This window comes from Calonectris borealis, chromosome 18 (assembly GCF_964195595.1).
Source record: "Calonectris borealis chromosome 18, bCalBor7.hap1.2, whole genome shotgun sequence".
In the NCBI taxonomy this organism is placed as follows: domain Eukaryota; kingdom Metazoa; phylum Chordata; class Aves; order Procellariiformes; family Procellariidae; genus Calonectris; species Calonectris borealis.
The window spans coordinates 8,302,265-8,326,796 of NC_134329.1; the positions used below are offsets into that span (position 1 = coordinate 8,302,265).

At 53.7% G+C, this 24,532-nt stretch overlaps 2 protein-coding genes across 2 annotated transcripts in view; both read right to left on the minus strand.

The window, feature by feature from the left end:
• CFAP251 (cilia and flagella associated protein 251) overlaps nt 1–19,165 on the minus strand; it is a 20,910-nt gene extending 1,745 nt beyond the window's left edge. Inside the window, exons 1-19 of the mRNA XM_075168165.1 lie at nt 17,283–19,165; nt 15,797–16,192; nt 15,512–15,652; nt 14,932–15,041; nt 14,367–14,475; nt 13,857–13,937; nt 13,279–13,356; nt 12,699–12,743; nt 12,139–12,356; nt 11,361–11,555; nt 9,277–9,524; nt 9,036–9,184; nt 8,079–8,252; nt 7,641–7,825; nt 7,014–7,128; nt 6,666–6,829; nt 3,721–3,811; nt 3,370–3,513; nt 433–661 (exon numbers count right to left, since the gene is read on the minus strand). Coding sequence (XP_075024266.1) covers nt 433–661; nt 3,370–3,513; nt 3,721–3,811; nt 6,666–6,829; nt 7,014–7,128; nt 7,641–7,825; nt 8,079–8,252; nt 9,036–9,184; nt 9,277–9,524; nt 11,361–11,555; nt 12,139–12,356; nt 12,699–12,743; nt 13,279–13,356; nt 13,857–13,937; nt 14,367–14,475; nt 14,932–15,041; nt 15,512–15,652; nt 15,797–16,192; nt 17,283–17,738 — 3,328 coding nt within the window. The 5' untranslated portion in view covers nt 17,739–19,165. The remainder of the gene's footprint in view (nt 1–432; nt 662–3,369; nt 3,514–3,720; nt 3,812–6,665; nt 6,830–7,013; nt 7,129–7,640; nt 7,826–8,078; nt 8,253–9,035; nt 9,185–9,276; nt 9,525–11,360; nt 11,556–12,138; nt 12,357–12,698; nt 12,744–13,278; nt 13,357–13,856; nt 13,938–14,366; nt 14,476–14,931; nt 15,042–15,511; nt 15,653–15,796; nt 16,193–17,282) is intronic.
• Nucleotides 19,166–20,559: 1,394 nt separating this feature from the next.
• Nucleotides 20,560–24,273, minus strand: PSMD9 (proteasome 26S subunit, non-ATPase 9). Its single transcript, XM_075167707.1, has 6 exons — nt 24,100–24,273; nt 23,902–24,004; nt 22,913–23,106; nt 22,335–22,436; nt 21,714–21,802; nt 20,560–21,356 (listed from the first exon to the last, which is right to left on the minus strand). The coding sequence occupies exons 1-6, from the start codon at nt 24,211–24,213 to the stop codon at nt 21,329–21,331; spliced, it is 630 nt and encodes a 209-aa protein (XP_075023808.1). The 5' UTR covers nt 24,214–24,273; the 3' UTR covers nt 20,560–21,328.
• Nucleotides 24,274–24,532: the final 259 nt, after the last annotated feature.

Genomic DNA, 24,532 nt, shown 5'->3' on the forward strand with positions numbered 1-24,532 from the left:
GAACTAAACCATCCCCTCTTTTCAGTCTTTCACATGTAGATTCAGTCCAGGACTGACCAATTTCATCCCTCCTTTCTTGTCCCCCTCTTTTTCAGTTTTATACTACCTTTCTGGAGACTCTGTGACTGGAAGGGAGAGCAATGATTCAGATAAGGGTATACTGGAAGAAGGATACAATTTGCCAAGATCCATACTCATCATTTGACAGACAAGATACTTCAGGCCAGCAGAGATTCCCAGAGCAGTAAAAGAAGTACAGCTGAGACAATAGATGTGATTATTCATTTAAAATCTTAAGACAGGTGGCTCCACACGCCTGCCCTGGTTACCAAGCTATAGTTCCAGATTAATTTTTTGCTGCAGTGAATACGTGCTGAAATTGAAGGCAGAACCAGCAAGCATAAAACTAATATTAGAAAAGAAATAACTCACCTCTGCACTGAAGCAGCAACAGTAAGTCTCCTCTGTCAATAACTTTGTCTCCATTCTCATTATCATAACCAAGAACCTGAAACGCTCGTTGTATTTTTTTCATTGACAAGCCAAACGCAGGTCGATGATTTATATAAAGTTTGATAAAATCCCCTAAGTTGATTTTTGTCACTTGTTCTCCAGTATCCACATACTTGCTGAATTTTACTTCATTTATCATTTCTTCAATCTAAAGATCAAGGCAAGACAAATTGTTACACTTTTTCTTTTTGAAGAGCATCAGGCCAGTTTCCGATCTCATGAATGCCAATGTACCATAATCGCGCACATACTGGTACCAGAGATGCCACGACCATATCCCAATAATAAGCTAGCACTCAGCAGCTGAGGATGGACACGGCTAACAGTTACGTGCTTGCTGTTATGAGGATATTAGGTAAAGACGGGGATAGCAGATACGCAGTCATTTTGGATTTCCTCTGTTTTCTTATGATAGGCACGTGGTGACTTTGCAGCTGTTACCGGTACCTTTGCCACAGCTGTGTCTCCACTCTGGGGACAGTGGGCAGGCAAACCACAAACCAGTAAATATACCACCCCACTACAAAAGTACATGCATGTAAGTCTCGACATAACCAGGCTGCGCACAGTATATACACACCCCGGCCGGCATAAGCAATCTATCCCCCCGCCAACCCAACACGCGTCTGGTGCAGTTCTGCCACTGCGCAAGCCAAATCTGAAATTTGCTCAGCGGGGCTGACATCCTGCACAGCTGGGTCACTCACTCTTCTCTCCGGCAAACGGGCAAGCACTGGCTGTGCTGGATACTAGTGGTTTTCTTTAAGCCTGGTGCTGTGGGTCAGCCCAGTTGCCAGCTGTGCCGATGTGTGTCCAAAAGGCAGGATCTGCTCCATGCCTTCGCTGTACTCATGCTCCAAGAGGCAGCCCCTTTGGAGATACAGGGGCAGCAGAGAAACGCCGGGAGAATTCCCCGTGCCAACACGTACCAAGCCTGCTACTCCCCGGGAAGAGAAGCTGTTGCAAGATCTCCCTGGGGAGGACTTTGCATTCAGCCTTGGGCCTTTGTCCTTGTGTCACAAGTTTTTCCACTGAATAAAGCCTGGGGAAGAGGGAAATCTCAGCCTTATATTTTTCCTGTAGCAAATGTCACGCCAGGCAAGAACAGTCATTTTCACTGAGCTCTGATCTGGGATTAGGTTTTATATCAGCCCCACTGAACTACAAAAGAAAAACACCAATTCCCAAAAGCTTTGTTAGTCAGCCCAAGCTGCCTTTTCTCCCTCCTGCTTTTCCTTTATTAAAACACCCTAGAGAGAGATGAACTTTCTCTCTGGATTTTAATACTGTCCTGCCTGCTTCGAGAAGCAGATTGTAGGTTGCCTGGTTTCACAACAGCTTAGCACCTCTGTTTCCATGCCTGAAATGCTGTTTTCGTTTTGATTTGGGGCAGGCGGGGGTTAACAGTTATTTTTCCAGAGACATTTCCCAAGGGAATATGTTCTCTCTGTCCCCAAGAGGCGACAATGTAATAACCCAAGGAAAACATCTAACAAAGTACGAGGGGATAACACCACAGCTTGACACAAGGGCAAAGCAGTCCGGGCTCAGATGAACATTTGCTGGTTGCGGGGGCTCCAAAGCAAGTCTGTTAGGTGGTGGCTGTGGCAAAGGTCCTGCCTCCCATCTGCTGGCTCTCCTGGCAGAGAGTATGCCCGGGCAGATGGGGTGGCACTGACTCACAGCACCATCGCAGCAGCCTGTGGGGTTCCTGTGCAACGGCAGAGATGAACACAGCCTCCCCCGCTGAAAGATGAAGGGAACACAGCGACCTACCGCTTCCCTTGGGAGAACCCCTCCTGCGTTGAAGGGCTGTAGCTGGTGCAAAGAAGTCGTTATTTAAATCTCCTTGCATCAGATTCAGTCTTTTTTTTTTTTGGTATGCGCTTTAATTATCCTTTTGCCAGGTTACAACATTACAAATGAGGTTTGTATACAATACAAACTGCCTTGTAGAAACAGCCACAAAAGGGGAAGAAGCAGCACCCTTATTAAATCAGTTGTCTTTGTCTGCTGTAAAATTTGAAGATAAAAAGCTCTTGAGAAATGTTTGATAGGAAGCTCCGCTGCTGCAACCTGAAAGGCAAGCTCAGAGAGAGCTTCTGCAGAGTTTATCAGTTATGAAACAGCTTTAAGTTCCGTGGAAATAAAAGCTGCTGTCTCCATCTAAAATCATTCTTTCATCAGTCCCAGGCAGAACAAGAAAAAGAGGCTCTGTCAACATCCAAATGAGTGATTGCATGGAGCTGGACGTTCTCATCCACGCTGGTAACACATATCGGATGCTCTGGTTGAGTCTCCATCCGACCTGGAGGGACTCAGCCCATGGCCCACCAACCACATGCTGCATGTAAAGCAGCTCAGCCACTAGTAGAAGGCACAGAGAGACCAAAGCACATCGCTGCCTGCCCACAAGGTACTTTAGCCCATGGACTTGGGAAAGCTGGAGGCTGCTGCCCTTGGGAGCCAAAGGAAGATTCATTCCTCAACTTTCTCAGTTCACCTTCTGAAGAAACCCCCTTTGCAGTGGTGGCAGAGCACTCAACCTCCAGAAGACCCTGAGGTCATCTTTCCTTGAACACTTCTGAACCATCAGGCTCCAGGTTTGCTCAGCCTGCCCCTGCAGTTGCCCAACCCTCTAGTGAGGAATCGTTACTTTTTGAGGAATTTGCTGCCAGGTTATCTAACCACTACTGTATTGATGCAGACCAGGTTAAATACACTGAAAGCCAGCAAATATACTCTGGAGCCATCCAGCATGACAATGGTCAGAATCTGGCCCTCGGGACTCTTAGTAAATGCAATCAGTCTTGCTCTTTTTTCTTTTAATAACAACAATAAAAACAACTGACTGACCTTTTCCTCTGATGGATAAAATCCCATTGCTCTCATTACAGAAGGAATTTCCTCCAAGGGAATATGCGTTGACACCTGTCTGGTCTCCAGTGTATCGATACCATGGTTGCGCAGCTGTACATAGTAAAAATAGTCTTCCAGTTCCTGCGAGGGATTCAAACAAGATACTGTAAAGTTCAGTTACCAACAGGCGCAGAAGATAAGGCTCCTTTTAAGATTTACTAACAGGCATATCAATGAGATTGCTGGTAAAGGCGAGCTGGACAAAAAATAAAGAAATGTCAGGCCTGTATAAATGAATCTTAAACCAACCAGATGTTGCCAGACAGCATTCACGGTGAGCATAATTACCCTGAAGAATTCGCCTTCTCTGCCACCATCCAGTAGGTTGTAGAATGGGATCAAGTCCTCCCCACCCAGGGAAGCAGCAGCATCCAAGGCACTGGCAGAAGCAGAGAAAAGAAGGTACAGGAAGGGTTCATGTGAGGAGAGATTTCATGTTTCCCTTTCTAGTCATTCTTCACAGACACTTTCAATAAATAAATAAAATCCCCGGGCCTCAGAATTCCGGAAAGAAAAGCACTGCCTTGAACCGTGTACTATTTTATCATCAGCCTGCAATTCTACAGCATATTTCATACCCAGGTTTTACATACAATAGCACAGTGTGGGAATTAATTATTACTGAATGGTCCTCTTGTTTAGTGGAATGAGCACAGGGCTGGGAGCCAGGAGCTTTTCCATGGACTTGAGCTTGGTGTCTGGCATTTAGCTTTTCTGCTTCCTTATAGAGACATTGAGGGAGATGAATTAGCTAGATCAGCATTTTGAACATGCAGAGAGGGCTGGGGCTTGGTGTTTGCAATAAACCACACAAACCTAAGCTCCCTGTTCCTTGATCTAACACATTCTTCCCCAATAACTCAGTGCAATCCATTACGCTACTTCCTCTGCTGTAACGGGCGACTGTGTCGCAGGTGCAGTCTACATTAAACTGAAAGTATCTGAGTGCCACCTCTTTGTTTCAATTTCATAGGCAGTTGGAGCCAAAAGAATCCGTTCGGCTTGTGCAGATGAAAAAGGAAACCAAGCCTGGTAGTGCAATCACGGTGTAGCGTTGCCACATAATACCCCACGCCTGGCAGCGAGGCTGCAGCTTTCACGCACACCTCTGTAGTGCTGCTTCCACTGGGTTTTTTGCAAGCTTCGTGCTTTTTTCATAATTAAGTTATTTGGGTATTAAACACAGTGGAGATGCACAAGATGCCAGAAGCAGCAATAAAATGATAATTAGCTCATCAAGAGCTTCGCTCCGAAAACAAATTACATCGAAATTCAATGTTGCCTGGACCCTGGCCAACCATTATAAAGAAGGATCATTTATATTCTATTGCCTTCCTTAAAATGTCGCTTATTCTGACCCCCGACTGCTTAAGCCACACAAAGTGGAAAACAAAATAAATAAGCCTATTGCTTTCCCATCCAGGTTTCCTTTGTTCTGGCACATGAAGGTAAGCTGGCTCAGCACCCTTTGGGCTTTCCTCTGAGCGAGCAGTATCTGCAAGAAATGTTTTACACAGGACCAGCACGTGTCTTAACCACGAAGCCTTTGTCCTAGGATGGTGAGGGGCAACCGTGTTTCCCAGGTTCAGTGCACTCCAAAAGGCAAAAATAGGAGCAAGGGCTAAAAGCCAGCTCCTGTGGGGTTGATTTGCCAGAAACCAGGAGACGTGTTTGTGCTAGTAGAGTGACATGCAGGATACAAAAAAAAAATCCAGCCACAGACGGACAGGGAACATGCCACGCTATCTATCTTTTCTAGCTCCGACACGGGCTAAGCTCCCTTTCCAGTCCTTGAAGTGTGAAGTTGCTCCGCGCTGGCCTGGCAGTTTTCAGCTCACTTGCAGCTGCCCACTGCCTTTCGATGTACGCGTATATCTACCGGGCGTCTGCAGCCACGCTCGCAAGGGGAGAGCCCTCTCTGCCCCGCACGCGCATTGCAACAAGCAGCTTTGGTCCTTGACATGCAAAGAAACCAAAATATATATCTTGCCTTTGCCGCGTTACCCGCCTGCCACGTGGGAGCACGCGTCTGGCAGTGCTGCCCAAGGGAGCTGGCAGAGGGAAATCGCACGCTTCCAGAGAAAGGCGGAAGAAACCTGGCAGGGTTTATCGCTGACGCTCCGGGCCAGAGCCTGGAAATCCTCATTTGCAAGAGCAGCCTTCACTCCTCCAGCCACCCCATTTACTGCAGTCCATTTACTCATGTAAGCAAAGCTTTATAGGATTAAGGTGGCTTGTCCTAAATCCAATCTTCAAATGCAGGGGGGATTTCCTAGCAAATGCTGGCCTATCCCATTTGGATAGCAGATAGCCGCCCCGCATGCTCCTCCTGCAGCCGGTGCCGCTCCTCTGATCCCCTGCCTAACCCCGACAATCCCCCATCGCACTGGCCAGGCCCTCACAGGGACCAGAAAATCCTCTGCTCAACTTCTTACCAGTTGGGTACCATTTCCCAGACTGGAGTATTTTATAGGCGCTATGGCCACCACCCGCAAGGCCTGCTGGTTTAATCCTCCCTATTGATTATGTGGCTACATCACATAGAGGGGAGCAAAGCCCCCCCAAAAGTGTGTTCCTCCTGTTTCAGCTGCCACCCCGCATAGCTACTTGAGGCCTGGCAGGTCATTGCAATCTAGGCTGACCCCACTGCCGTGCCACCATCCCCAGCGTGGCACGTGCCCACCATGCCGAGCTGTCAGTAGGTGCTGAGCTAGGGCTTTCGGAGAGCCTGTGTGAACATGAGGCTCCACTCTTAATAAAGCTGGTCTCAGGCCAGGTGTCCAGAGATGCTGCCAACCTCGACTCACACTTCCCATCGCAAGCGGTGGGTCTCCTGCTCACACGAGCGCTGGGACCTGTCCTCCACCCCGTGACCCCACTTGCCAGATGTGGTTTGTTGGCTGGTCTTGGGCACGGTGTTGTGGAAGGAGAGTGAAGCTGCAGGCTTTGTCACCTGCCCCAAAAGGACCCACGCTCAAGAGAGCCCTGCAAAGAAACGCTCCCCGTGCGGCACCCTGCTGCATTGCTCCATCGGTGCCGCACCGCCCTATACACCGGGATAAGTGCAGAAATAGCTGGGACACCTGGCTTTAACTCCTCTGGACACAAACAGAGACCTTTTAGGACAAAAGTCCCATTCCCAATGTAAATGTTGGGGAACATTTGCTTCAGCTGTGTTGAAGCCGCTGTGGAAAGCCGTAACAAGACTCCTTTCTCCTTCCTGTGGTACTCACTTTAGGTTGACCTCCCATTTCATAACAGTGCAGTCGTCACCCCCTGCTGTAAAGACGTAGCGTCCATCGTAGGAGCTAGCAAGGTCAGAGACACCGTCCGGGTGGCAAATAAAAGCTGAGGACTTGTGGGGGTTGCCATCGACAGGCAAAATCTGCAGGCCCACCTGTAAGGAAAGAGGGGGCCCGGGAAGGCTGGGGGTACTGCGGGAGGGCTGCACACCAGAGCAGGGCTGCATCCTCCTCCCGGGAGCTCGCGCAGCTCTCGGGCAGGACCAGCCTATGCATGGTTTTGTGAAATTCCCCCAGGGACCACCACCACTACAAGCTGAGGTGGATGGGGCTTCATACCTTGTCCTTTGTAATGTACGCCAGATAGCATTTTTGGGGGTCCATAGTGTTTGTTGTTGGGAGGATTTGTATCTTCTCCAACGGGGAGCCATAGGTTGGTCCCAAAAGGGTCTTTCTGAAAGCAAACAACATTTTCGTCCATTCTCACAAAACATTTTCCCTCTGAACGGCTGCTGTGCACAAGGATGGGTAGATATGGGGAGGTGTGGTGGGCACAAAGGTCTTGTACTACTGGCTGAGAGGACAGGATAGGACAGGGCCCCTGGCTAGAAGGGATCACAATGGGGCTAAGAGAGGAATTTAGTGCACAGGGATCGTTCAGTCCTTGTGCTTTGCTTGTGTGGGCTCCTGTCTCTTTATCTGGTGTCCAACTGCTGCATCTCAAGTCCAACGTGCTGGGCAGACCGAGACCCACCTGCAGCCACAACATTACTAGATGACATGTTAGTGAACAGCAGAGTGGACACAAGGATGGAGCAACCTGGGAGCCCTAGAGTCATCCCAAGATCTGCTCATGGATGGGCAAACACATGCTCATGGGTGGGAGCAGGGCAGACATTAGACAGAGGAGAACATAGAGTCAGGATGGGGGTCCCAGGCAGTGGTAGGCCTGAATCTCTCCTCTACCTGCACATTTTGGTCGTTGTATTGTAGAGCTTAATTTTGTAGCAGTTGTTGGCAGTGAGGATAAAGGACTCGGTGCTGAGCTGTGGGTACCAGGCCAAGCACAGGGGGACAGCAACCTGCTCTACCCGGTCCCTGTGCAAGACCACCAGATGGTCCTTGCTGCTGCTGTTCAGGTCATATTCAACCTGGAGGGAAGACAAGGAAACACAGCAACTCCCCTGTGGTCTGCCAGCACTCTGGACCTTGCAGATTAACTACATCTAGCATCTGTTGCAGACCTGCCCCGAGACCGGGTTGACAAACAATTCCTGCGACGGAGCTGGTGGGGAGAGGTTAGGAGCTGCAGAACCAAGGACTGAGTCTCCCTCACTGCTCTTGTCCAGCCCCCCGCTTTAACGGCAAAGCTCCCCTGCCCTTTAAACTCTCACATCGACTTACCAGCTGCCGGTCCTCCCCAAGGCTCAGGAGCCTGGGCTCGTTGCTGTCTAACTGGACCCCAAAGAGGATGCTCCGGATGGGTTTGTAGTGGGAGTGCAGCCCTGCTAGGTGTTCCCAGCATCTGCTCCCGTTTTGCAGGACTCTCTTGTAAACAGTCACTGAGTATTTCTCATCCTGGAATGAGAGCGCAAAGGTCAACGAGCCACGATCCCCATGCACGTCCCCTGGCTGGCAGCGGGCAGCTCTGAACGTCCCCTCCGGGCTTAGCTCGGCCCGCTCGGTTTTGTGAGTCCCAGCAGGGGGGTTAGAGTCACAGCCAGGATAAAGCACCGGGTCGGACAGATTTGGGCAGCTGCTCCCAAGGGTATCACCGCAGCGGTCCTCAGCCCGGCCGGAGCATCCTAGCTGGCTGGAGGGCATTCCCCGCCGCACTCTCACAGCAGAGGGGCAGTAAATCGAGTTCAGTGACTCCCCAGAAATCACAAGGAAGATGCTTCCCACTGCTGTGCCCTGGCATCCGGGCATGAAGGGGGAGTCTTTTTCTTTGTACAGATCATCACCAGTGGCTACAACCTCTGTGCCTCAACACTGCCTCAACACTTGTGCACCGAGACGTGGGACCAAGGGAGCAACCCACCTCGTGGTGCACCAGCCAGGAGGAAATCCCTGCTCCCACCCTTTCTACACATGGATGCAGAGCTAAGGCTTGTCACTAAAGTTAGCGATGGGACGCTGCCAGCAGCAGGCCTGTGGAGCGGCTGTGACTGGTGACGTTTTTACAGAGTGACTCTTCAAGCCAGGAAAAACATTTCAGAGTCACGAAGCCCCCAGGGAGGGACAGCCCTCCGCACCGCTCGCTCTGCCGTGCCTCGCAGGATGGCCAGCGATTCCCAGTCCCACTGAAAGCTGTGCCATGAGCAGTGCGTGTAAATCACCGAGAGGAAAAAACAAGCTTACAGCAGTTGCGAGGTACTCCGAATCGTGAGAGAAGCTAATATGAGTCACGGGACCACACGAAAACTTGAACTCTTTGCAGCTGGACTGAAGGGAAATGGCATCGAGGATGTAAACGCTTCCATCAGTAAAACCAGCAGCCAGAAAATAACCTGAAAAGCACGCCAGAAAACTCTCACGACACAATCGCTCCTCCCAGGCAGCCCGGTGCTTGGCACATGGGGAGATCACGAGACCAGGATACCTTCAGGGTCGTAGGACAAGCACTGGATTCCGGCCTCGGTGAATATCCTGCTAACGAGGTACCTGGTCTGCTGGTAGTCCCACACCTTCAGCAGCCCACAGTGACTCCCCACAGCAACAAGTGCCTGCCGGGGGTGACAGGCAATGGCATTCACAGTTTTCTTTGCCTCTTCCATGATTTTTTCAAAGTTTGTCCTGTCTGTTGCAACATGGAGCACGGTTGCATCAGAGGTTGAAAGGATAAAGTTCCTGTTTAGCGTGAGAGAAACAGTATTTGATGAATCAGACTAGCTGGCTCATGTCCCTCCAAGCTATATTACACATTAGTCTCTTTTTAGCAACTTAGTTGGACGATCACTTATATTTTGCGATATGCAATATGCAAACACTTTTTGACCTGGAAGGCAGGTGGCACTTTGTATTCATGACCTGGTAAATCTCCACGGGAAAACTCTGGAGCCGGTTCCATTTTCTACTTGGGTAGGCAAGCCAGAAGATGAATGACATCTGCGTAGCTTTTGCCGTTTGCAAGCCACTGGTGTGTGAGATGGACAAATGAGCAATTGAAGATACTCTGAATAGTCTTTTCACATGTCTCCATGCCACCATTGTCAGTGGCTCCATGTTGACCGCGCCACCACGGACAAGGTCAGAGGACAGTTTCAGATCCGCGACACAGACAGAGCGGCTGCCTGTCTGTTCGCTCAGCCGCGCCGACCATAACGCAGCGAAGAGGGTCCTGCTGCATAATTGGTGATGTGTAAAGCAGCCATCTGAATAATTATGCATGTTACAGAACAAATATGTATAGCCATCAGTCCGCCTGAGGACTGAGAGTCCGGACTGAGAGCAGAGGGTCAAAGAGGACCACACAGAGATCCAAGAGCTGCGCAGACAGATGTGCACGGCTGCATCACGCGGGCAGCACGGGTGGGGAAACGGCAGCCGCTTTTGCTAGCTGACCCATGACAGCCATCCGTTTATGCACATCTGGCCTGGGCACTGAAGGATGCTGCGCCTCTTGATGCCTTAGCTGGGCTCTTCAGCCGTACTGATCCCACCAGCCTGGGGAGACGAGCAGGCTCAAGGCTTCCCCTTTGGTTTTCTGCCTTTTGCGCTGCCCAGAGCAGCTGCAAGCGGCAGGAGCTGCAGCAGCGACCCAGGAAGAGGGATGAGACAACTGAGACTGACAGGGAAAACCAAACTGTTCCCCAGGGCGCTGCTCCAGGCTGGAGAGGAATCTGTCCCATATGGCTCTTTGGAAAACACGTGTGGCTAAGGACAGACGTTGCCAGGAGAGCCTTAACAGGAGTGACAGGCATATGGTTTGCAGGCTGGATCGAGCCACGGAACAGCTTCATCTGGCCTGCAGACTTTCTATAAATCCTCAGACACAGATACGTCACGCAGAGGGGCAGAGAGGGACCGGCGACCAGGCTGGGGTTGTCCCAAGCTCCTGAGTCCATGCGGTGCAACCCAGCACCGGTGCCATCGCTGCTGGGGCAGTCTCTGCTCCGTCACTGCCCCGATTAGCTTGCCCAGCCATGATAAAAATCGAACTGGAAATAGCCATCCACGGGAGGGGTTTAAGGGGGGGGATTAAGGGGCCCAGCGGGAGCTGGAGGCTCGGCATTAGCACTGCCTGGTGTGCCGGGTACGTGACAGAGGAGCTGCGCGCCCCGGGACCAGCTGATCGTCTCCGTGCCTGCCTTAACGCTTCTCTCGCCTGCGCCGTGGCATCACGTCAAGTGCAGAATTTAAGATGTGCTGGGGCCCACCTGGGTTTTGGCAGCTGCTGGGGGGTGCCTGGGGGGCTGCCTAGGAGAATGCTCCCTGCTTGACTCTGGTGGGCAGGTGGGACAAATACCCAAAGTGAAAATCCGCGGAGATGGGGTATAAAGGGGCACGTTCCCTCCCTGTCCTGCCTCCCTGTCCCTGTCCCAACCCAGGAGCCCGGGTACAAGGTTGAAATCTGCTCCAGCCAAGGCAGAAGCCCATGAGGCTGCTTTCAGCTGACCATCTCCCCAGCCTTCAAGCTGCAGGGCAAATGCAGGAGAAGACCTGGGTTTATAAAGGGGCCCTCACCTGGCAACGAAGGGCCGGCTGCTGGCGATGCAGGAGGTGGAGCAGTTTGGGGCGGCACCGGGAGGATCAGGAGGGGTTTTGGAGAAGGAGATGGACCGAATGGGACCCACTTTGCTGTGGCCGTAGCAGGTGAGGAGCTGCAGCTGTCCATCGTAGAATTTAACCTGACCTTTCACATCACCTGTTACTATGCAGCTGCAAGGAAGGGAAAACTTTAAATCAACACTGATTGAGAACTCCCAAATATTTCTTGGATAGCATCCTTGGGCAGAAGCAAATATTTTTGCCTTTTCTCTGCACAAGTGCATGAGAAGATCCCGTACGGATGTGCAGGGGGAAAGCCCAGGGCTGTGCAGAAACCACCAGGTTCTGCTGTGACCCTGCAGTGTCCCTTGCCTTGTCCCCAAAGCTGTCAAGGCGTTTGGTGGCTGTCTGCTCCCTCTGCCGGTAAAGGCCGGGAGGCTGAGCAAGACTCATCCACGATCCTCGGTGACCGTGGCAGCCCAGTGTCTGAGCTACCCCAGCAGAGCTGGAATCACATTACCAGGAGTTTTCAACCTTTTTTTTTTTTTTTTTTGCCAGCCAAATTCACTGCTGGAAAAAGCCGGAGCAATGGCTCATAAATCAGCAGCACTTGCCTGCATGAATTTGCCTGGTCCTCACACGCTGCCAAGTGACTTAAAACTGCAACACTTGGCCATAGTTCATCAACATTAGCTCTGTGGCTGAAATGTCTAAGGACTGTACCTACAGCTACTGAAAACTGCCGTCCCGTTACCTCTCAAACGCCGTGAGCACGGTAAGGCTCTCCTTCTGCAGAGGCACCAGCTTGGTGGCCTTCATGCTGTGCGGCTTGACCGGCAGTTCCTTGGAGGGGGTGCGGGGACCAACCGTATCCCACACCACCAGCTTCCCGGCCGAGGTGCCCGTCAGAGCTTGCGAGTTGTTAAAATGAAAAACCGACTGGCTGAAGTGTCCCACCGTGCTGTTGAAGGTCTGCAGAGAGAGCAGCGAGGCCATGTGTTCGTCTTGGGTGCTGGCTCTTCCCTCCTCAAGCAGAGATGTTCCTGCTTGGTCCCTCCCTGTGACATTCCCCCCCTGTATCGTGGCAGAACCATCAGAGAGGCAAGAGCCTCAGGAGAAGATGCAGTGGGGCATCTCAGACAGAGAGCCCCTCTTGACCTCGGCTCAGGCAATCCTGGCTTGTCCCTTCAGGAGACCAAGGGGGAGAAGATGGGGACGTGCCCACTGGTTTTGCTTAAGGGGATGGGAGGGGACAGTGCTGCTGCCAGGAGGAAAGCCAAGAGGGTGACATGCTGTGGTCCCCTCCATGCTCACCTGGCTGCTCAGGAGCGGTGCGCCGTACTGCAAACCGCCATCACCCTGGGGAAAGCGGAGAAAACGTCCACGGCAACCATTTTGTAACTGCTCCCCAGTGCCAGCGTGTCCCTTCCCCATCGTCTGGGCACTGACCCCACACCATGGTGGCCAAAGCAGGGCTACTGGGCCAGAAAGGCTCCAACACCTTCTAGAGAGCACAAAACACCCTCTCCCTCCACCCGCTCCTCTCCCAAAAGCTGCTGACCAGCACGAGGAACAAAAAGGGCCCACAGGAAAGCACGGGTGGGAGAGTTGGAGAGCATCGCTGCCACGGCCGGGACCGAACCGGCGCGGGAGCAGAGAGCGAGCGATGCCCTGCCCAGACCACCTTCGTGTCTAGCGAGGGCAGGGCGTGGGGAGGGGCGAGGGGGGCGAGGGCAGGGGCAGGTCTGCAGAGCAAAGTGTGACCCCAGTCGCGGGCAGACATCTGGCCCCGCAGCCCACGCTGCCTCGCCAGCGTGCAGCCCCCCGCGCCGCCTCCAGACCCTCTGGCAGAGCGTCCGGCCCCAGAGGTACAACTTCCCATGTCCCTACTTACCCACAGGTAAAATATCACCTGGGTTTTGCTGTTGCTGACAAACTCATAGGGATTTTGAGGGTTAAAAATGACATAATCCTGAAATTAAAAGGTGAGAATCACATAAAAACCAAGCCGAGCAATGCTTTCTGCTTGTTCCTTCATGCAAAACATCTGCTTTTACCCAAAACCCACTTCACCACCTGCACTGAACTGAAAACAGAGGCCAAATTCCCTGTGAAACACCAGAGCTGTGCTCTCTCCTCTGCGAGCGGGGACAAACCGGCAGGGCCGTGGGCTTTTCCTGCCATGAGCCCTGGCCGGTGCCAGGGCAGCGGTGGAGGACATCCCACCGGGGTCCCCTCCGCACCCCACGGCTGTCGGGCAGCAGAGGAGCCGCAATAACGGCCCCGAGATGTTGCGCTGCATTGGGGTGCAGCAGGGACGGGGTGTGATCCTGCCTCCCACCTCCAGCCAGCATCTACCAGCAGCCCCGTACTGGATGGGGGTACGGGGGTGCAGGAGGGAGCAGGTGAGGAGGGGGCTGCCCAGTCCGGCTCAGTCACGCTCCTCTGCCCCCCTCGGCCGCGGTCGCTCACCTGATACCCAAACTCAGGCCTCAGCTCCGTGCTGCACACGGGTTTCTCTGCGGGCGAAGTCCACTTCCAAACACAAACTCTCTGGCAGAGAAGGGAAAACCAAGGGACATTTGCGGCTTTCTGGGAGCTTGGGGGAACCAGGTGAACCCCATTCCCTCCAGTGGCGGGGGATAGTGGGGCATAAAAGTTTGGAGCAGGATCAACTCAGCATAACCTGACATCAGAGAGCTTGATTTCAGGAAATAATGCTAGAAATGGCTTCAATGAAAGCACATTGGAGTCAGAAGCTTTCATCCCAACTTAAGATCCATTTTCTCAACTCCACAGCATTCACTTTAATGAAATCCAAGTCTGTCTTCCAATAGCACAGCAAAAACAAGCCATCACTCTGCAGACCCACTCTGCCTCTCTTCTGCTCTCTCCATCCAAATCCCCCCCCCTTGGCTGCACTGGGAAAAACTTCCAGGGATTTATCCCGCAAAGCTTCGGAAGAGGAGATATTTTCTTTACCTGCACTATACCAGCACTAATGGTTGCCAAATACTTCGCATCCTGGGAAATAGCAATGGCACTGACCCCATCCTCTGGATGACTCTCAAAGATGGTGCGCACCGGTACCCTACGGAGCAAAGTCCTCCTGGTCGCTCACGGCAGCACAGCGGGTTCAAGGCAATTGCTTGGCGAAATCTGCGGCACAGCCCACCCCGGTCTGCGCGGCAGGGAGGGACCCTGCAAACACCGCGGGAGCAGCCAGCGTGGCGGCTGATGCTCAGCATCCTCTCCATCCCTTCCTCCCAAGTAAATGCTCTGGGAAACAACTCACCAGTGACCTTTTAAGAAAATACTACAGCTTAGACTAACATGTACTTAGTCTGGGGGAGCTCGGCCCCATCTCCGTGTCCTGTGGGTGTGGGGGATACAAGGACGATGAAGCCCTTGGTTTGGTTTTGGCTCCTTTGCTGCTTTACCCTGTCCCTGTGTTTCTCCCATTTCACTCTCAGCTGAGGCTGGAGGCAGTCCGAAGCGATTTACCGGACACAGGAGGTTTCCAAAGAGGAGGTTCCTGGGAGCTTACCCGGAGAAGGAGTCCCACACGATGATCAGAGCATCTGGCCCTCGGTCGGCGGTTGCAACCCAGCGCCTGTCTTCACTCACACACAGGCAAGAAATGACATTCGTGTGGCCCTGGGGAAAGGGACGCCGCAAAGTGCTGTGGGGCTCCAGACTGGGTGTTTATTTAAAGCATTCACCAAACTGCTTTGCTCACGAGATCCCCCCGTCTCCTCTCCCAAGGGTCCTCCACTCTCATCCTTCCAGCCCAACTTTTGCATCCCGTTTTTCACAGGCACTTCTGAGCCCCTCACCCCGTCCCTGTGCCGTGCGCTGGCTGCGGCTCCCCGAGCCAAGAAGCAGCGGAGAAGAGGGGGCCATGCTGCACATCCCGCTCGCGGCCACCGCTGCAATCCAGCACAAAGCGCCTTCCACCAACACGTGCTGGGAATTGCAACAGCCGCGTGAGCAAAACGATGCACTCCTTTGCATGGTCCGCTCCTCGATCCAGTTACAGGTGACCCCTAAGCACTGGGCACCGGGAAAAGAGACGGAGGGAGAGAGTTCAGGATGAAGGGGAGGAGGAGGAGGAGGGCGTGCCAGACCTGCAGGTGGCACTGCCTGTTCCCCAGGAGGTCGTGGATGACCACTGTGTGGGAGGAGATGTACAGGAGCACCCGGTCCTCCCTGTCCATCAGGCTGTGCACGGCCAGGCTGCTGTTGTAGCCCAACACCCAGGAGAGGCTCTGTGGGGAAGAGGCAGAGCTTTTGTCCCTGGAGCTTAGCGGCTGGGACAAAAAAGCCACAAAACTCCTCTGGAGAGAGAGCTGGGCAGGACTGCCGGGTGCTGTGTGGACCGTCATGGTGGCACCGTGCCCGCTGATACTCACGAGGGGGTGAAGCCTGGTCTGCTTGTCCTCCTGGAAGAGCATCCCCGGGGTGGCTGCCCACACCAAGCTGGCAGAGCCATCGCGCCCGTCGTCCTCCCCGCTTCCCTGCTGTGTTTCCTGCTCCCTGCAGCCCAAGCGAGGGCTGGAAGTGGCCTCCTTGGGCTCAGGCAGTGCTGGGGGTGGTCCAGGGGGTCCAGCACCCTCCCGGTGTGTTGTCCCAGCAGTGTCTTTTCCCAGGGCAGTCCTCAAGGCAGTCGTGTCTTGCCTCTTGGCACAGGTGCTGGGCACGGTGCCTGGGATCCCCATCCCTGAAGAAGACCACATGGGACCCAACAGCGCATCTGCTCCAGCATCCTCTGGTGCTCCTTCCTTCTCCTTAGCAGCAGCGAGGAGATCCTTGGAAAGGGAGAGAGGTTTCGGTGCGCGCAGGTTCCTGGGGAACACACCCCAGCACATCTCAGATCCAACCTACATCTCTTTCAGGGCAGGCTCTAATATCAGGATACTCCTCTGCTCCTAAACTGCCTATGGATTTGTACCAGGGAAAAGTTTCCCCCCAGTCTTCTCTTTTTGCACATCTAGTCTTGCCCTCTTTGCACCTCCACAGCATCCCGTGTCTCACACCAGCACCTCTTCCATGCAGCTCCTAGCACCTGGGTTAAGATGCTCAAGTTTCTTCTCCAGAACTGACCTACAGGTCCTTTGAAGGCACAAAGTCTGGCCTTTCTGCTGCCCATGCCCTGACTATTCCCCCCCCACATTACTGATTGCTGCAACAGGGCACATGGTCGCAGGCTGGAGAGGGAGCGATGGCAAATTGAGGTTAGAAACAGGGGAATTGGGTCCTGGGACTGGGGCTGAGGTGGCTGCAAAGGGCTCTGCAGCAATCCCAGCTCTACTGCCAGCGCCTCTCACCGTGCTGCCTGGCAAGCAGATGGAAAACAAGGGTAAAAATCCCACCACCACCTTCCTCGGCCCTTCATCAGCCTGTTAATAAATGCATTAAACAGCCCTGGGGTGCCTGAGCTCGCAGTGGCCCTCAGACAGGCTTTCCCCAGTCTGACCAGTGGCCACTTAACCTTGTTCTTGGGATCCCCATCAGCTTTTGCCTCTCCCCACGGGGCTGCTTGGTTTCCTACAGCAGTCTCTCATGCAAGGAATAAACCTTGTTTGGACCCCGCTTCTGTTTCCGAGGGAGGTAAGGTAACATTTCATCCAGCACAGGGACGAGGCCAGGTTCCTGCTCATGTAACCTTCAGGAGCTCGAGCGCTCAGCAAATGTTGACGGCTGGACTGAGACTACACCGAGATGCTGCATCTGCTGAGCCCCGCTGGTGGGGTCCCTGCTCCACGGCCCCGGGGACATCTTGGGAGAAACCACGTCTGGGAGACACTACCCCCCGGTCCTGGAGCCGGGGGCTCTGCTTCCATCAGGACCTGCCCGTGGACCCTGCGTCGGGCCGGGCTTGCGGTGGTGCTGCCTCACCTGCTCGGGCAGCGTGGCCATCTCCTGCGCTGTCTGTCCGTCCTGGGATGCCTCCATGGGCTCGCTGCTTACTCCTGTTCTTCCCCCAGTTGGCTCCTCCGGTATAACTCCACTTGACCCATCCATCCTCACCTTCGCCCTCCTTCCAGGGCGCTGGGGCGCGGAGATGTTCTGAAATACTCCCCCCCCCCAGGGTTTGGCTGCACAATGACCTGGAATTTGGCACAGCCGGAGGAAAGGGCACCCGTGAAGCAGGTCCCAGAGCCCCTTTTCAGCTCCAGTAACGCTCCCCCCAAGTGCAAGCAAGCCCAGCACAGTCCTGGTTACTCCAGCTGCGATCAGGCTCCCTCCCTGTCTGCTTGCACGCCGCGCTGGGCACCGACATTTCCCCTTAAACGGGGTTTTGTCACCGTCCCCGTAAGCAGCAGGGCCGCTCCTGGGTGGCAGCTGGTTCATCTCTGGCTTCACAGGTCTGGATTTGAGCCATCGCTGAAACCTCGTGCACGGAGAGCTTTCATGGGAGTGGGAAGGGGGCCGCGGGAGAAACCCTCCCTCTGGCCCCGGGCAGGCTGGCCGGCTGCTCGGGGATGGCCGCGGCCCCACAGGTCTCACCGGGGTCACCGCAGAGCTGTTCCCGAGCCCCCTCCAGGCCTTGGTGCCTCCCCAACTGTCCCCTCCTCCCGCTGCCCCAAGGGACCCCCCTGGGGACCCCACCGCTCACCGTCACACCGGTCCCCGCTTCTGTTTGCATCCGACTGCTGTTCCCAGGCAACGGCTGCACCAACGGCCGCACCGGCTGCCACCAACGACAGCCCGGAAAGCGCCGGGGGAGAGAGGGGGGCTATACGGAGAGAGAAGGGGGGACCCTCTTCATCCCCACCGCCTGCCATGGAGAGGCGGCGCTGACCCCCTGCCCAAAGCAGGAACTTGGTGGCATGGGGGGGACATTCAGCCCTTCGCCCTGCCCAAGCCTAAATCGTGGCTGTGACAAAGCCCCCCTTGGCATCGCCAGACCCCTTTGGGACCGAACCCTCACCCTGCCCGGGGAACGGGACGAGGGATCTTTACCCAGTGCCCCCCCCAGTGCGTTGTGGGCGGCTTGTGCTCCCTTGGCACCCCGAGCAGGACAAGCAGAGTCAGAGCGAGAAAAATCAGGCTCTAACCACCCCCGGGTCCCCCCGCCACCCCCAGCTCTCTGCCAGGATGGCACTCGCACAGGGGACCCCGTTCCCAGCGATCGCTCCAAGCTGTTGCCTTCACAGATGATCAGCTCTAAGCACTCCCAAGTGTTGACTTCAGCCTCGCTGTTAAGCTCAAACAATAACAATTTCTAAATCTAATTTGTTTTTCTTTCTGCCCAGCAAGAGCCTCGTACCCTGCTGGGAGAGGAAAGTTTTGTTATCAGCTCGCATTATCTCCTCGACCCGAAGAGGCTGCCGCGCAGAGGCTGGTCCTCAAAGCGCGGCTGCTCTCAACTCCTCGTCTGCGGCACAACCCGCCGTTTCAACGGGAGGGAGTTTTGTGGCTTCAGGAGCAGGGATTTGGTCCTTAAGCCAGCCTTGTTCAGTGCATCAGCACCTGCACATCCCGCTTGTGCGGACACAGGGCTTTTCTTCCCACCCGGCAGCATCCAGACCACGTTCCCTGGTCATATAGGATATAGGGAGTCATCTCTGCTCTCCAGCATGAAATTCCTGTTTATTCCAACTAACAGCAGCTCCTCTCCTGCTCCGGTCCTACGGCAGAGGTTTGTGTGGTCTAAGGAAGAAGCTCAAACCTTACCTATCCACAGCAGGTTTTGCAACATAATCCGTGTTTACTGCACTTGTCGGGATTGTTCAACCCCTTCCAGTCAGGATACACAACCGGAGGGGCTGGAGATGCAGCACTTAGGACACGGGTTAGGGGACGCGCCTCTACAAAAGCCTCGCAGAGCTGAGAGCCCTCTGAAGCGTGCGGACACCCTCCCCGGTGAAGGGAAAATGAGCTTCCCGAGAGCAGGAATTAACCTGGCTGCCAGGGCTGGACTGACCCCCTAACCTCATTTCAAGAGCGGTACATAACGCTGGGATTTTCTAGATCGTTTCATCCCAGGAGGCACAAATGCAAAGGCCTGGAAGGATGCGTCCCATGAGCTTTTCTTCTCCTGGACCAGTATCCAGACCCAGATTCACCTGCAGCTCAGGTAGAAGCTAGCCACAGCCGGGACACCTAGACACGTTTCCCAGCGCACGTGGCCAAGGTCTGACGTTTCAGCTGCCAACTGATCACAGTTCATCCACATGCTTACACTTACATTCCGTTTGACAGGGACAGAGATAGGGGCAGCTTGCGGACAGTTACGTGTTTAGAAAACTGCAGCAGCACCTACAAATATTAAAACCCCTTTTGCGAAAAAACCGAGGCTCCCAAACCTGATACGACATGCATTTAAAAATCCTTCTTTTATGCAAGTCTTTTGGCACTGTGGTCCCATGCAGAGACTCGGCCCTCCTACAGAACAACCCCACGGGGGTACTTACCTTGTAACTACAGCCAGGGACACCACAGTGCTTTCCAGTGGGATTTCACAGCGGATTTAGGAGATGCAGTGGCCTTTGTGGGTCTGGTGAAGGTCAGCAGCGCAGGCTTAGCCTCAGAACTGCTCCGGTAAAAAGCGAGGCAGGATGCACATGCGACAGAGGGTCTCAAAACACCTCCCATTCTCAGTTATTTTTCAAGAAAAGAGATGGAGCAAAACAGTGCCACGTTTCAGCCCTTTTAAAATTACTTGAAAAACCAGGGTGAGACTGCGTTTGATGGGGATTACCTAGATACAATCTCATCCAAGGAACACTGCCATGGGCTGCTGCAGTAATGCTTCCTCCGTAGCACCGTGAAGCCTGCAGGAATCACCGAGCAAAGCACCGAATCACTTTACCATTTCAGTGAGAGTCTGCTGTGTTGGACTGTACGCTGAAACACAAACGCCTGAAATATCAAAAGGCTAAACTGACTCAATTTAACACAGAGCCCTGGGTGAATGATTTAAAAATGAGGGTTTTAGTCTACTTTTTCGGTCTGGTTCAGGTCTGGTTATTAATTTTTGTAACAAAATTGCTCATTACGTGTGATGTGTTACTTATGCCCGCAACTTGCTTATGAAGCACTAATGAAAGACTCGCACCTTACCTGGGCTTCGGCTCTGGGGGCCACGCTTCGGTGTCTGTGCAGGTCTGCGTTTAACCCACCCAACTTGGCCCACAATTATTGCCCAAAATAATAACTTCTACAGGAGTGGAGAGAGGCTTTACTCAGTTTTATTGTTTTGCGAGAGTATTTTGAAGTTCAACTGGAAACAAGCTTACAACAAACCAATCATCCCCGAAATCCCCTCGAAGAGTTTATAAACCCTAAAACCAACTACCGCAAATAAACAAATAAAAAAAAAAAATTCAGAGTACTTTTATCACTGTTACACAAACTACTAAAAGTAAATCAAAGTAGAATTTTAACCCCTATTCCTTATCTCAGTAACTTAAAATAATTAGGCATTCCAAAGATTCTTTCATTGCGTTTAGCAACTTCAAAAGTTGTGGTAACATGGGGAAGATAAAGTGCCAAACTTGCATATTTCTTGACTGTGATCTACTATTAAAGACACCAAAAAGTGCTCCGGGACTTTTTAGCATATATTACAGGATGTTCAGTGAGGAATTTTATAGGGAAAAAAAGGAATGCTCTGTTATCACCAAGTAAGAACATTTCATGCTCTTTAGAGCCTGTATCAAGTGAAGTTTGGGTCTCTCTACAGCCTCATTCCAAACTGATACAAGGTGTAAGAGATGAGAAGCCACATCTTGCAGCTCTGCAAGCTACTCCTGATGAACCAGTTCTGAATTGCAGGCAGGCTCAGCTCTACCAGAACCTCTTCAGACTCTGCGAGTCAGGCACCTAGAGGTCACAGCCTTCAAAACATTTCTTTCGGCAAAAACACGTAGGGAAGTTTTCAAACCAGATCAGAGTCCAGAAAGCAGGCACAAACTTTATTGTTTTCCAAGCAATGGTCATCTTTGCAAGGGAATGATATTGCAGCTGAAAAAGAAAGAGGGTAGAAGGAAACATTAAAGCCTCAGTTCTCACACAGGCATAGAAGCTCTGACGTGGCACGAATCAGACCCACCACAACCCTCCTCCATTGGTTTCCTCTACCGGACAAAACTAGCCACCGAGATCTTCCTCCCTGTCCTCATGTCTGATAGAACTCGCCTCCCCATATCACTGTGCAAAACTGTCAGCCTCCAGCTCTCAGCTGGTACCCGCCAGCGAAGTCCCTCAGAGCGGGCAGCAACACACACGGAGAGCAAAGCGCAGAGCTGGCCCTGCTGCAGGAAACGTGCTCGGAGCTGGGCGAAAGCCTCATCTGTTCTAGTAAAGGCAATAGCAGCTTACCCCAGGAGGCCCTTCCCGGCCCAGCGCTTTGGAGTCAGCCCCACGTGCACTTTTTTGCCGCTGCGGATCACAGTCACACTCAGGGGTCTCTGAAAGGGAGAAAAAAATAAAATTAAAAAACAAAAAGATGGCAACTTCTCATCACCAAGTCAACTCTCTTCTTCCTTCTTCTGCTGAAGCACCAGAAGAACATTAGGCCCAGGGGAGCTCTTCTTCAGCAGCTCCCATTCCCATCCCTGCAGCTAGATCTGAAAGAAGAGAGCATTTGGTGGGGAGATATCTCCAGGCAATCTCACTTCCACTATAAAGTGCTTGATGACTGTGGCAGCTTCTTTGGCCAGTCCACGAGGTGGCTCAGCAATGCAGCCTGCTGCTGCAGGGAGTCCCCTGGGGAGAACAGACAATATGATGCTCACAGCAAAGAGCACACACCTCTTAGCTCTCTTCTATCCAGCAGGAATTAGCTCAATGCTGTGAGAGAACACGGCTACAACAGCACAGACTGAATCTGACACTGTTTCTGACATGGAAATTATGATCCCAGAGATCTAAGTCCATAGAAAAAAGCTGTGGCTAACAGAGACGGGCAAGAGAATGCAGTTACAGCAGAAATGAGCTCACCCCTTCGCTGTGCTGCACCACTGTGGCGATATTCTGCAGGTTCTGGAAGTTATTTATGTTGACAGAACCAAACTCCACAATCTCATCATCGACCTGAAGCCCCTGGACAGAGACAGAAGAGAGATGAGCATCCGCCTTCTCCAAAGACAGGTAACATCACAGGAGCATCACCCTTCACCCAGCCACACGGGGAGAGGTGTGCTGTGACACAACTCTTCTCACCATTCAGGCAACTCAACTACATTACACGCTCTCCATGTCCTTAGAAAGAAGCAAGTACTCATTCCTCTGTCCTGCTTTATGGGAAGAGAAATACGGAGGCTAGAATGGTCAGTGAGGCCTTGCAGGAGCTGTGTGGTGCAACGATACAGCTGAGAAGAGAGTACTCATCTCATTCCCGTACAGTGACCAGTCTATTCACAGGACATTCCAGTGTGACCATAAAAAAAAGGGGGGGGAAACCCTAATCAACCCCCCGACTCATTCCCACTTATTAACAAGAGAAAGCCATCTGCTATGTTTTCTCTCTGGGTCCAGAAGCAGCCTTCCCCACGGGCTGTCAGACCCCACCAACTTACCGAGATACTTGCAGGAGATCCCGGCGTCACCGCGTTCACTTTGGCAAAGGCCTGTGGCAGGCTCTGGTTCTGGCTCATTGCCTCGGCCAGCGCCTCCGCCTCGTCCTTGGCATGCTTCTCCTTCTCCCGGGCGTGCAACTGGTGAAGAGCTTCCTCCACCTGCTTCATCAGGGCCTTGTGATCGTTCTGCAAACCTGCGGGTGACACCATTAGCACGCAGGGAGAGTTACATCTAAGGGTTCTTTCTCAGCACACGTTCTCCTCTGCAACTGTGTAGAAAATGGTATTCTGGGCGTCTCGGATCTCAGCTGTGGCCAGCGAGAACCTTCTGCTGGTGCATCTGCTGGGTCCTGGCGCCAGCCCTGCTCACCAGCCACGGCAGATGTTTATCGGTAGAAGCTAGACACAGAGAAAACCACCCTACAAATTTCGGTAAACACCATGGACGCAGGGCTCGGAGGCCCACGATCACCTAGAAATCATCGAGCAGCTGAAATCTTTTTTCTATCAAGTCGCGTACTGTTACGCATGTGGAGCAAAACCCATCCCCAAAGACAGGGCACGGGCTAAGCCTGGGAAGAAATAAATCCCAAGCTATTTTTTACCCAACACTTATTCTACAAACACCACAAAAACACTTCGCTGTTTCACGAATTCCAGACGGCTCCACAGCAGAAACACCATTTCAGCCCCGCTGCGACAAGCTGCGGCCAGAGGAGCTTTTACCGCCCAAGCCGGCCCGCGCCGGGCGCAGCGGAAGAACTGAAAAACAAACCCGGAGCAACCCCGTTTTTCGGTTTTTGGAGAACTGCAGCGAACAGGCAGGACGATACGGCAGTTAAGTTACTTGAGCGGTTATGAACAGCGGTATCTGCTCCCGAAGCCCGCAGGCCTCCCGCGCCACGCATCTCCGCCGGCTCCCGCGAGGGGAGCGCTCCCCCGGCCTCCCGGCTCCCCCGGCCTCCCGGCCCCCCCCGATCCCCACTCACAGATGATGTTGTGCCGGGCGGTGCGCACTTGGTAGAGGTCGATGTCGTCGCGGGGAAAGCCCTCCGCGTCCACCAGCGGCTCGTTCATCCCCACGCCCTTTTGCTGTGAGGGAAGAGGCGGCCGTGGGCCTGCGAACCGGCGCTGCAGGCCGGCCCCGCGCCCCGCCACCCCCCGCCCGCTCGCCCCGCCGCACTGACGCCCTCCAGCAGCTCGTAGCAGGCCTTGATCTGCGCCTCGATCTCGTCCTTCCTCTTCACCAGCTGCTGCACGTCGCTGACGGTAACGGGGCGGCTCCCGCCCGGCTGCGCCATGGCCGCCACCGGCCGCGCCGCCAGGGCCGCTACGGGCGCCGGGAGCGGACACAATGCGTCACGGGCGGCGGGGCGGGGCCGGCGGCGAGAGCACCGCCCACGAGGCGGGGATTGGGCGCCATCAGCACTGCGGGAGGCGGGGTCAGCACTGCGGGGGCGGGGTCAGCACAGCGGGGGCGGAGTCAGCGCTGTGGGGGCGGAGTCAGCGCCGCGGGGGCGGGGTCAGCACTTCGGGGGCGGAGATAGCGCGGCGGAGGCGGAGATAGCGCGGCGGGGGCGGGGTTAGCGCCGCGGGGGCGGGGTTAGCGCGGCGGGGGCG

Excerpts from the sequence above, each read along its gene's own strand:
- PSMD9 (XM_075167707.1), bottom strand. The coding sequence starts at position 24,213 with ATGGCGCAGCCGGGCGGGAGCCGCCCCGTTACCGTCAGCGACGTGCAG. Across the intron at positions 21,803-22,334 it reads TGGTGCAGCACAGCGAAGGG|AGACCCCTGAGTGTGACTGT; the intron begins GTGAGCTCATTT and ends TCTCCCTTTCAG. Across the intron at positions 21,357-21,713 it reads GCCGGGAAGGGCCTCCTGGG|CTGCAATATCATTCCCTTGC; the intron begins GTAAGCTGCTAT and ends TTTCTTTTTCAG.